At 34.7% G+C, this 12,838-nt stretch overlaps 2 protein-coding genes across 3 annotated transcripts in view; one reads left to right on the top strand and one right to left on the bottom strand.

The window, feature by feature from the left end:
• LOC143204174 (dual specificity protein phosphatase 22) overlaps window positions 1-12,611 on the top strand; it is a 63,675-nt gene extending 51,064 nt beyond the window's left edge. The window contains exons 4-7 of one of the 2 annotated variants that reach the window (XM_076416654.1): window positions 1,851-2,022; window positions 5,945-6,108; window positions 6,165-6,325; window positions 10,381-12,611. In XM_076416654.1, coding sequence (XP_076272769.1) covers window positions 1,851-2,022; window positions 5,945-6,108; window positions 6,165-6,325; window positions 10,381-10,556 — 673 coding nt within the window. In that variant the 3' untranslated portion in view covers window positions 10,557-12,611. The remainder of the gene's footprint in view (window positions 1-1,850; window positions 2,023-5,944; window positions 6,109-6,164; window positions 6,326-10,380) is intronic. The other variant, XM_076416657.1, reaches the window with a different exon arrangement.
• Window positions 1-12,838, bottom strand: part of LOC143204166 (uncharacterized) — a 243,729-nt gene that overhangs the window by 156,497 nt on the left and 74,394 nt on the right. The window lies entirely within an intron of this gene.

Raw genomic sequence — 12,838 nt, 5'->3', positions numbered from 1 at the left:
CGTAATCGGAGATAACCATCTTCGAGACTTGGATTTATTCATATCCCTAACGCATGCCTTAATTGTTTTATTCTCTTAATGAAAAACGCTTTATTTTCGTCAAATATAGTTCATTTCTCGTGAATTAGTTTACTCAAATAGGAAATATCAATAATCAGTGAGGAATATTTCTTGTTTTCCTCAAAAAACTGACTGTATGTAAAGTCTCACATACGTTTTATGTTCTCGTGAGCTTATTCTATAGTTCTTGTGTTTCGTTGCATCGTTTTAGGTGAAAAGTGTCAGATCCACAATTAATCCATGACTATAAAATAACAATATTTCTTGCGTTTTACTCTAAATAAATTTAATACCCTTAAGTTTCTCATGAATTAAAGTTTTGTCTCCGTTAATTTATTAATATTGCATTCGAGGGTTATTCCAGGCCATAATGTTAATTTCTTTCATCATCATCTGATGCTGATATCTTTTGTTTGTCTATTATAGAATTATTCTCAAATCCTACATTCAACTACATCGTTTACCTACATCGACACTTGAAAATAAGATACGGTGACAATTATTTAGATCTAAGACCCATCTGTGCGGGTGTACAACAGGATAGTGTCCTTGGACCGATGTTGTTCTTATTCCATACCGGTGATACCTAATGACAGAGTAACAAAGGCCACATTTCCTAATGATATTGTATTAGTTACTATAAGTAACAATATTGAAACAACTGTAAATAGAGTATAAGTTGTTGTTACCAAGTGGACTAAGTTATGGCGAATAAAATTCAATGCTACGAAGTCTACACATGTGAATTTTACACAAAAAATAGCAATTTCATATCCAAATGACAAGCCCAAGTGGGAAATGGAGCATATTAAATAGGAACGGATAGAACTTTATATGAGGGTCAACAAAATGTGGTGCTTCCTTGGGATACAATCTTAATAATCATTCCACAATAAATTCTTATTATATAAAAAAAAATGAAGACATGTGGGCATACGTTTTCGATCATATGACGGAACTATAGGATTGCGGGAAGAAATCCAACATCAACATGATCCAAACTTACCAAAGTTCTTCGCAACATTGTTAACGTCCTTTGGTATGTTAGAAATTAAGATGTCCACAAATATCTAAGGGTGCGATTTAGTCAGCGATGAAATTAAACGGTCTGTGAAAACACTAAGAGACATTTTGTGAAGATAAAACCTTCGTATATAGTACTACAACTGCTCGACTATAGTGGGCTTACCAGGAGGATGTGAAGACAAAAATTATTGAACTAATATAGTACTAAATTATTGGTGGAAACTGTGTCGTGTTTTAAAACAATGCAGAGTGTACCAGTGGGAGTACATCTGTCAAATGCTAATTAAGTTTAGAAGATTTAAGAACAATACGAAGAAAAATTTGTTTTTGATACGCCACGATATATTTGATACGTTTTCAATCACAATTCGACTATGTTAAGATGAAGTCGGAGGTATTCTTGGGGGTGATATTGGATCCGTGTGTATACATTAGATATAAAAACGGCGAACTGTCCTGTCGAACATCCGAATATATTGGATGTAGGTCAGTGAATTTGTCACCCTGTTTCGCAATAAAATGTGTGTCTATGAGGTATGATTTCAACAGTATAAAGTGCGTATGGGGCAAAGGCTTTTTCAATTTAACATGCAGTCCACTGTGCCACACCTTGTCGAAGGCTTGAGATATATTGAGAAATGTAGGGGAGCAATATTTTTATCATTTCGTATTCTTTTATCATTTTTTATCAAAAAGTAAAAATACTTTTTGACACCCCACTTTCACTAAGACATCCTTAAATAATTTTTTCTTTTCGCTTTTAGTTTGGCGGGTATGTCACGAAGCGTAACGGTAGCGGTGGCCTACATCATGTCAGTCACCACGTTGAACTGGAAAGACGCGCTGAAAGTTGTGAAGGCCGGAAGGAACGTCGCCAACCCGAACTTAGGCTTCCAGCAACAACTGGAACAATTCGAATGTACCGCATTGGCTGAGGTAATTCCCTTTAAATATCTTCCGTAGCAACTTAAGTCTGCAACGATTAGTCCAATATTTACGTAGAATAACTCAATAATTTATAAAGCCATTACGTTAAACTGGTCTTGGTCATGCATTTCGCGAAATCCGAAACATTATATCATAGTTTCAAGAATCACGATAAAAAGGCAGAGAATGGAATATCGCGTGTTTAGGCCTAATCACCTTGAAATCAGCCTTTACCGTGAAATCGCCAGACTATTGAATCCCCACTCTGGTGTAATTAACTTTTTTCTTTAATTAATACGCAAATTTCGACTAATCACATTCCGAAGCACCATGGGAATAATATTGTTGATTGTTTCGATCGATTGTATAAAAGTTGAATACACTCTTGATGGACGCACTTTATCCTTTTGTTATAAAAACATAATCGTTACCAGTAATGTTTCAGTTTTTTATTTCGTATCATTTTAGTGTCGCTAATATAACCTACTAGTAATTATATTTCTATTATACCAGGTGTACTGGAAAGTCATTACCATTTTCTGCGCAAAAGTACTACATAATTTTCAAGAAAATTGAAAAACTTATTTATTCAAAGTATTGGTCATTTGATTCTATACATCTTGCCCATTTTCTAGGCAATATATGGATGCCATCCTAAAAAACTGTATGTTCTTTGAGCAAAACCATTCATCGAGCTATTCTAATTTCTTCGAAATAAGCGAAGTGCTGCTCTGCAAGCGCGTGTCCTATTGATGCCAAAAGTTGAAGGTCGGGCAGTTCCGTCCAAATACTTTCAACGCTTCCTTGACAGGTTTGCTTTTATGAGACGGCGCGTCCTGGATGTTTTTCGATCAATGCATCGTTCAAATTGATCATTTGTTGTCGAAAATGATCATTATTAACTGTTTCACAAAGTTTGAACAGTTCGTAATGCACCTCTAGTGTGACCAAACACAGATCATTGTCTTGCGACCAATACGATTTGGCTTTGGAGTCGACAGGCCGCCTTCGCCGGAGGATAACTATGATTTGCGCTTAGGGTTTTCAAAATAACTTCACTTTTCATCTCCCGTTAGTATTCGACGCAGAAATAATTTTCGATTATACCTTTGCAACACAGAACAATTTGTGACATCCATATTCCCATATTTTGGATTTTCCCCATTGCTTGTAATCGATGGCTAATCATTTCTTGGGCCACATATAACGCTTCTACCAATTGCTTTTACTTTTGGTAGAAGTTTCTAATATTCAGACTTTCCATAAACGGTAAAACATTGCATATTCAAATTGAAATACTGAATTTTTTACTGGAGAATATTCATTTTACTTAAATTGCTATTTCTGATATAAAAAATCCACGATATCATAATGAACAAATAAATTGACAATTTGGACAAGTTTTTCCGATGTGTGGCAACAGTCTCCATACTATCTGTGGGATTCAATTTGTCACATCTAATCATTAGTTTTCGAATATCTCATATCGTAAAATCTTCTCCTCTTTGGTATAGATATTCAATCTCTTTATGTCCAACCTGAATGTTCTTTAACGTCAAATTTTCGTCCCCATTTTGAGGAATTAAGATGAAGCTATAATCGGCCATATACGCTTAACGCTTCTGCCCAATGTTTTTGAGTTTGGGTTTGGAGATAACTCATGTCAGTTTCGCATCTTCAAACCTTTCCGATCTACCAGAACGTTCTTTGTCTTGCACAAATCACCGCTGTTTGTATGACCATGTTTGTCATAAGTGTCTACCAGCCAACGATGACTTAATGCTAATAATGAAAAGTAAGTAAATATAGTTTTGAAGCTTGATGACAGTAGAACAAAATGACATGTGACAAATCATAACATTTTATACTTAACGCCAGCGATATCTCTTAGATAAACCGGCAATAACTTTCCGGTATACCTGGTAAATAAAAGGTATGTAAGAGTAAGCAAAATGTCTAATTTTTGAATAAAACTCGGCGTCATGATGTTGCTAAGCTGTAATATTTGTATTAGTTTCTTGCATGCATTTTGATAACGTTTTTACTGTGTAAAATCATTTATTGACAAAAAATCGATTCCATATGTATTAATCAAAATATGTTCCATCATTTTCTACTCCCGTTCATATTTCTAGCAAAATGGCGGTACCGTGCCGAAAGAACGATGTTGGTTCGGCAACGATCCTATCATCGATCCATTTTCTCCATTTCCTCAGCATTTTGAATTTGTGTATCGGTCAAACCATGCATTGATCTGAAGTAGCAGTTCGATGGCGCTATGTCCGATGAGTATGTTGAGTATGATACATGATTTAATTTGTTCAATTGGTGTCGATAGTTTGGGTTTTAGCGGCCCCTAATATATTATATCTTGATGGTCCCATCATGTACACAACAAGACTTTATGGCTCGCTATCCTGGACTAACCTACTACTCTTTGCACTTGAGACTGCCGTAGAAGATCCACTTTTTAACACCAATCACAATAAGCTATAGAACTTTTTTTCCTTTTTTGCCCGGCAAGTAATGAAACCGCGATGTTCAAACAATTAGAAATGACTTTTTCAGCCAGTTTGTATGGTAGTTATAAGTATAAGTTTTACAATTAATTTTTTTTTGCATTTTTTGGGTCTCTATGACCTTGACATTAACATTAAAGTTGTCACTTTGAATCATCAAAACTAAAGCCAATATTTGCGATATAATGGAGTTGCATCACCTTAATGATCTAGGATTTCGGTAGTATATTTCGTCCAATCGAACAACGAACTAATTAACGTCGAAAATGTAATTTTAAGTCTTCTACGATTATATACATATGTGCGTACATACACTGAATATACTCAATAATACAAAATGGAAAAATTGTTATTTTACGTAGAAAAATGTTAAAGCTATCGAAATTAAGTTAGATTAGGTTTTTTAACAGTTCTTTCCATTAATACTTCGCATTTTCACCAATAGATATAGTCGATCAAAATACATGCAAGCAGTTAATTAATAATGTTTGAATCAGTCGCAACATCGCGTGAAAATTTCTAGGATTTTCTCAAGTGTACATTCAGAGAAAATATTTCTAGAAAATTACGTGAAACTTGTAGTTTTTATTTGCTCTAATGTATTAATTTAGTGGGAGATAATATTTGATATATTGGTCATAGAAGTTAAACTTTGGAGTGTATATAACTTCTTTCATATAGTTTCGCATTGAAAAAATATTTCGTGGACAGTATTTTTAATATTGGTGTACCGTGATAAATTCATGTCTCGTCAACAGCTTATGGAATGTGTGTTTTGATATCGCTAAATATTCTTTGGCCTTCAGTAAACGAAAATTTCAAGCAATTATCTTTCAAAAAAATCTTTATGTCGAAATTAATTTTCAAAATATTTTGCATCCATTGCATGCAGTTCCAACATATTTATTTGTTCATTATGATATCGTGGACTTTTAAGCCAGAAATAGTAATTTAAGTAAAATGAATATTCTTCAGTAAAAATGTTCAATTTGAATATGCAATGTTTTACCGTTTATGGAAAGTCTGAATGTTAAAAGAAACTGTAGGGTCTCCGTAAACTTCAATGAGTTAATATTTAGTTAGAATTTTAATTTTAATATTAATTTGAGTAAACTGAACACTATCCAGTAAAAATATTCGTATTTCTATAATTGATTATACAAAATTTTATAGTTTATGGAAAGCCTGAAGATAAAAGAAACTGTAGAGTTTCCGTAAACTTCACTGAATTAATATTTAGCTTGCTTATTTTGAAACAAGTATTTTATCAGCGAGATATCAATATACCAGACCATTTTACGTAAAATAAATAAATGACATATAAAATACTGTGATTTAGTAAATATATAATACTGTGATTTAGTAAATATATAATACGATTGGTTACTTGTAGTGACGAGTATAATCTTTAGGAACGTCGAAGATTAAAAGAACGTTACCCCAGCCTGGCCTTGGTCTACAAAGACCAGGAGCAATGCGCGCTAATGCTCAATAATTACGAGGAGCTTCTCCAGTCGAGAAGCATATGCGAAGGAAAATGTGCCTTAGGAGAAACCTGTCCCACCGGGCTGTGCAGGTAAAACCGTCCCCAGAGAGAACCGATCCCATCGACGGCACGTCTTCGTCTTCTAGGTCCGCGACGCAGAAGAGATCGGCGAGAAAACGCACAAACACCAGGTCGCAGTCGGAGATGCGACGAAGCCCGAGCACGTCCAGCACCAAGAGCACGAGCAGCATGAGAAGCGCAGGGAGCGATCGGCCACGATCGGGACCTGCGAGTCTTAGAAGTTTAGGTTTGTATTTGCCTTGATCCCTTCATAACATAAATTAATGCAGAGTCATCAACATAATCATCAATCCAAATAATTGCTGAAGACAGTCATCTTGGTAGGAATATTTCCCAACAAGATTACTTTTGATATTTTTGATCCAGTTTTTTTTTTTGGGGGGGGTTAGGCTATAATTATTGTCTTTTGCATGCAAACAATAGAGTTCAGTATAAACAACAAAATGACGAGAGTTCTTTCTTTTTGACTCATTGTATACTGAACAATTTATATGCTAGACTAGGATATAATTTTGAAGGATATTGATTTTCTATTACATCAATTGTAATTGATTTTTGATAAGATGTTTGAATTTGCGTATTTTAACAACTTTCTCACAAAATTTTAATAACAGGACATAATCGTAGGGGTGTTTCAACTGATTGCATAACTAATACCCTAATCATAGATATGTTTAAATTTATTAGACGCTTGTGCGCATTTCAAAAAAAACATTTATTGAGAAAATTGGTTCAATATATATTAATACAAATATTTTCCACAACCTTCCCCCATCTTTCCGGTAATATAGCGATGTCCATTCTTTCACTTCTTCAGCATTTCGACAGTGCGTGTCAACATAACCATGCTGTAAGGGCTCTATGTCCGGTGAATTGAGGAAGTACTTTCAATTCAAGCTGCGACAAGATATTAATCATAACTCTTGCAATGAGTTGCCGAGCGTTGTCATGAAAGAGAACGATTTTGCGTCTGTTACTCGCTATTGCTGGTCTTTCTTGCATCAATCAGTTTTCGTAGCAATACTGTTTTAGTAGTACAATATACACCTTATTAATCTGTCATTGCTTCGGTGGCGATGGGGATGGCCCCCTGGGTTATCATGACTTTTTATCTACGACACTTCATATAACACTCTTCTTCTTTTTTGCCTGCCAAGTAATGAAATCGCAATATTGAAATGGTTCGAAATTATATTTTCAGCCAAATCGTTTGGTTGCTGTTTCGTATGGTGTTGTTTTTTCTGCTTTTCCACGGCACGTAAACATCTGGATATCGTTGATTCAGCAACCGCTTAGCTATTTGAAAGTACATTTTTTATTGTTTCTTTTTGTCTTACAGCCTCATTCCGTCATAGACAACCAAATCGCCACATTTAAATCATTGAAACCATATGTTTCTAAAAGTATTTTTCAAATAACACAACATACGTAACACAAGTAATGTAGAAAATGCAATTTTGAACGTTCCATGATTAGAGTCTGCATCCTATTAACAACTCAAAGATACTAAAGGGAAAAACCGTTATTTTATGTATGGAATTGTTAAAAACTTAATACATTTTTTCTTGTTATCTCCCATTCAGTATCCCAGGCTATCTATCACAAGGATACTATTTGATACAAGACAATTATTCCAAGTTTTGCTGGTGTTTATTATTTATTTTACCCCTTTCGGTCCTTGAGATATCTGTCGAAACTCTCTATGCAATCTTCTTTCTACCACAGACTAGATTGTCGATTATTTCTTTACCTCTTTATACAGCCTACACCTGGCCGGTCAAGTAAGAATGATGGACTGATTTATAGGATCTGTTAGTGGCGATTCTCAGTTACGATTATATGAGATTTTATTTTATGTGATGTGATATATCAATTGATGTTGATATTTTACTGGGCTCTTGAATTATCACCATGATATTACAATAAGAATTATTGTAATGTATCCACTTTTTATCCACAGTAATTATCCAATATAAACATTAATTTATTTTCTGCCATTGAAGTAGTACAAGCCAATTACTTTTATTTCTTTCTATCATTTTCAGGGTTTTGAGGCTTTTAGTTGCTTTTGAAGATAATTCCCTACATTTTATATAATTCTTGAACTGCTACACCTACATATGAATATATGTACTAATTTATCTGATTTTATGAAGTTTTTCGGCTATTTCGATCATTCATTATTTAATTTGTGACTTTTGGCTGTCATTTTTTTTAAGTTATATTAAAATGTTTATGCCACATAGTGAGGTAGGTGTATTATGTTTAGTGTATATACTCTCTGGTAGCAGAATGGTGTATAATTATCTTATTACATCCTTATATTATATATATTATTTCATCGTTTAATATGATAAACAGGGTTGGGCTTAAACTTTCGTCTTGCCTAGCCAGGTGTTGAAGGTTTCATTTTGTCTTCTAATCTTCTAATATAAGCCATAGTGTTTTCCTTCTCACTCTGTCAAATGCTTTTTCCAAATCAATGAATCTTTCCCTTGAATAAATCTTCCATTTCGGAATCCGCTCTACGATTCTGCTAGTTCCTTATTTGCTACGGATTTTAGATAATTTGTTCGTGTGTATTCATAGTTGTGTACAACATAGTAATCCCTCTATTATTATTACAGTTATGTGATATAACAGGTCAGTTTGAAAAGTCCCAGGCCTGACACATAGATGGCGCTACCAGAATTAAATCCATATGTTTTTTAGTTAGCCTCCTCAAAATCAAAATCCTCAAAAGATGCGTGTATAAATTTGACAGCTGTTGGATCATCAGTTTGTGAATTATAGCATTTTGAGTGAAGCAACTTTTGTTATTATGAAAAAAATGGGTAAAAAGGAATTCGCGTGTTGATAAAATTGCCTTTTGAAGGGAAAAAATACAGCTGAAGCAAAAACTTGGCGTGATGCCGAATTTCCTAGGAAAATCAACCATCATTGGTATGCTAAGTTTAGACGTGGTGGAATGAAGACCGAAGACGGTGAACGCAGTAGACGCCCAAAACAGTTTGTTACCGAAGAAAACATATAAAAAATCCACAAAATGATTTTGAATTACTATAAATCAAAATTGAATGAAATAGCAGACACTCTAAAGATATCAACTGAACGTGTACATCACGAATATTTGGGTATGAGAAGGCTCTGTGCAAAGTGGGTGCGGAGCGAGCTCACTTTTCACCAAAAACAACGACGAGTTGATAATTCGGAGCAGTGTTTGAAGATGATCAAGCGTACTAAACCCGAGTCTTTGCGTCGATATGTGGCAATGGAATGAAACATGGCCCTATCATTTCACTCCGAAGTACAATCGACAGTCATCCGAGTGGACTGCACACGATGAACCCGCTCCAATGTGTGGGAAAAAGCAACAGTCCGCTGGCAAATATGGCGTCTGTAATTTGGCATACGTATGGAACAATTTTCATTGACTACCTTGAAAAAGAAAGGACCATCAATAGCGGCTATTACATAGCGTTATTGAAACGTTTGGAGTACGAAATCGCCAAAAACGGCCGCATTTGAAGAAAAAGAAAGTGCTGCTTCAGACAGTGAAAGTCAGTGAAAACTATGGCAAAAATCCATGAATTGGGCTTTGAATTGCTTCCTCATCCACCGTATTCTTCAGATCTGGCCCCCAGCGACAACTTCCTGTTCCCAGATCTCAAAATAATGCTGGCTGAGAAGAAATTTTCGTCGACTGAAGAGGTGATCGACGAAACTGAGGCCTATTTTGAAGCAAAGGACAAATTGTACTACAAAAATTGTATCGAAAAGTAGGAGGTTCGTTATAATCAGTGTATCAGCCTTGAAGGGAATTATGTTGAATAAAAAAACTAATTTTGCCAAAAAAAGGGTTTTACTATGGTAGGCCGGGGACTTTTCAATTGACCTGTTAATATGCATCACTTGCCAATCTTGTGGGATTTGTTCCTCTTTCCATACTCTATTTTAAATTTCCACTAATAATTTAGTAAACTTCTAACCTATTTTTTCCTTTTCTTTTATTTTTTTCCCTTCTACCCTTTTCTTTTCTTTTCTTCCCTTCTACCATTCGATTTAATTTTGTTTTGGTTTTATGTATAATTCGTAATTTTCGTTTGCTTTTTTATCCATTTCTATTTATCATGCTATTGGTTTTTGGTAAGATATCCTCTTGTTTGTCTTCGGTATTGTCTGATCTCTTTGTCAAAACAAGTTGCGACATTTAATTTATTATATTTGCGATATTTTTAATTAATTTTCTGCTTATGTCTGAAAAGTGGTGTACATTTGTAGGTTCTTCAGCACCCCCATCTCGATCCAGTAGCCGCGTGGACCTATCGACGTGCGGCGGCAACCTGACCGCCCCGTCCACGCCACAGACGAGCCCTCCAGTATCCCCCCAGAGGAGACGAACTCTCGGTCGAGTTCAAGTACCGTTAGCATTAAAAGAAGACGATTTCGACTTATAGCGAGGAGCGCCAGTTCCGGAACGAACGAACCCGAATCAAAATTGGCAGTATTTCTCGTGGTCGAGCGTGGCTGCACGTGTCATTTAATGGTCCAAAATCACGCCGGTTCAGGCGCGAACGACAGTAGACGACGTAGGAAGAAAAAAAAACGTAATCAATGCCCAATCAAAACAAAAATCCAGTAGACCTTGAGGTAGTTCAATTATTTATTAGCTCAATTATTTATAGGAATTGATCTTAATACTAAACATTAAGACGACGTATTGGAGTTAACGTTGTTGTTCATTTTGGCTGAATAAATTTGCATCAAAAATTATACCGGGGCTGGTCACGAAGTTAAGTTAAGGAGACTCACTCTCGTTTTTTTTGTTGTTGTTGTGCATAGAGTAACATGGAGAGAAAACACAATAGGGGTTTCTGGAGAAAAGATTCGCTACGTCCAATATCCAGATGGGGTTACAATCGCTCATTGCAGCAATTTTATTGGTCCGTTTAAAGCTCCATTGTAGGCATCAGTAAGGCACTATTTTGCTGTGAAGACATTTGATTGGTTCTTTGACTAAGTTTGCCACGCAGGAGCAGTACGTGATAGCCCTGACGTCACATTTCATTGACTAAAGATATTTAAATAATAAAATTATATATATACTTGAGACTTTCCCTGTTAAAATTCTTGTTTATTTACTTGTTTAACCCAAAAGTATATGGCGGCGCACACCGTATTATTTTAATATTTTATCAGGAAGATCATTAATTGTCTTATACTGTGCAATTAAAAGTTATTCTGACAAAAAACGTATTATGTTATCAACGTGGCAATACCGCGCAATAAAATAAAAATTATAGCCCAAAGATCTACTAAAAATATAACAAAACAATTTTGTTGGAGTCTGGGGCATGAGATATTGCCTTACCTCTATTAAACTAGACTCAAGCTGCGGGTCTACTAAATTTTCTTTTTTAAGTTTTACCAAATAACCTGAAATAGATACTACAGCACAAAGCAAAATTTTGTTTGTTCATCAAACGTGGAACGTCTGGAATTGAACGTATAGAGTCAAGTTACAATTTCTCAACTCCTGGTAATATATCACAAGTTAAATAATGTAAACAATCTAAAGCGCCCTCATGTCCATCCTCCTTACATTTTTCTAACCTTTATTTACTTTTTCTAAACATCCTTGTTGAGGGATGTATAATCCTGAATTCATCAGCTCTAACAGATTAAAAAATGTTTCCAAACTATCTTGGTTGAGTAGCCCTAAGCCAATATATTTATTCGGATAGATACTCAATTTTTTTTAAAGAAATTAACCCCGTCGAAGTAGTATCAATCCATTTTTTAAAGAAATTCGGTTACTTCAAAGGAAAACGATTCTGCATTTCTTTACTACTTGTGCTACCAACTAATATTATGCTAACGAATTAAAAACTGATAATTTAAACACTAAACCGTGTAAAAAATAAACACACTCTTCCCTACGTAAGGACCACTGAAAATGGCGCCCAAGATAAAAACAAACGCACTATAGAAACGAAATGAACCAATCAAATGCCATCGCGGCTTTTAGTACAGCGATTCAAACAAGTAATAAGTTAAAAGTAATGACACCTAAGTTAAATCTCGATTTTCTCTATGATAACACATTTGCTCAGTGTACCCTGATACAAGACACTTGTTTGATACAAACAAAGCGCCATCTGTGACCGTCCAGATTAACTTCTTCGCCAGTCTCGGTAGACGATGGAGCGTTTAATATTAGCGGCAGAAAAATGGTTGTGACTTTGTTTGTTCGGATTTCAAACAGTAAAAAAGTAAATTATATACATACAAGAAATTTAAAGTCCATTTATATAAAATAAAGATATATCTATATATAGTATATATTTGAAAAGAGATAGTTATAACAGCATATAAATAAATTAATAGGACAAATAAATTTAAAAAAAACAATATAGCGGCAATATTTTAGTGATTCAGATATATAGTTAGCGTTGATATTGTTAATAATTATTTAAGATGATTAGCAATAACATATCAGAAATCTTTTTACCGTGTTTATTATTGTATTCTTTATACAGTTCGGCTACTTGTATATAGGTTTGGTGTCTACTATTATTTTACGTCTTTTACAGTTTTTTACTCTACTACTAACCTGATAGTTATATGTTAGATATACGGGGTGTGTGTTAAGTTGAAAACTGCTTGTAAATCAATAAATATGCGATCGTTTCAACTGATATTTAACCACAAAAATGTCTCCTAAATTGACAAAATAATT

This window comes from Rhynchophorus ferrugineus, unplaced genomic scaffold, assembly GCF_030347505.1.
Source record: "Rhynchophorus ferrugineus isolate W39M unplaced genomic scaffold, kcgeb_rfMv2 rfM10, whole genome shotgun sequence".
Taxonomy (NCBI): Eukaryota; Metazoa; Arthropoda; class Insecta; order Coleoptera; family Curculionidae; genus Rhynchophorus; species Rhynchophorus ferrugineus.
Note: the sequence above shows the minus strand (reverse complement) of the source record. Positions and strands in the feature narration are given on the sequence as shown.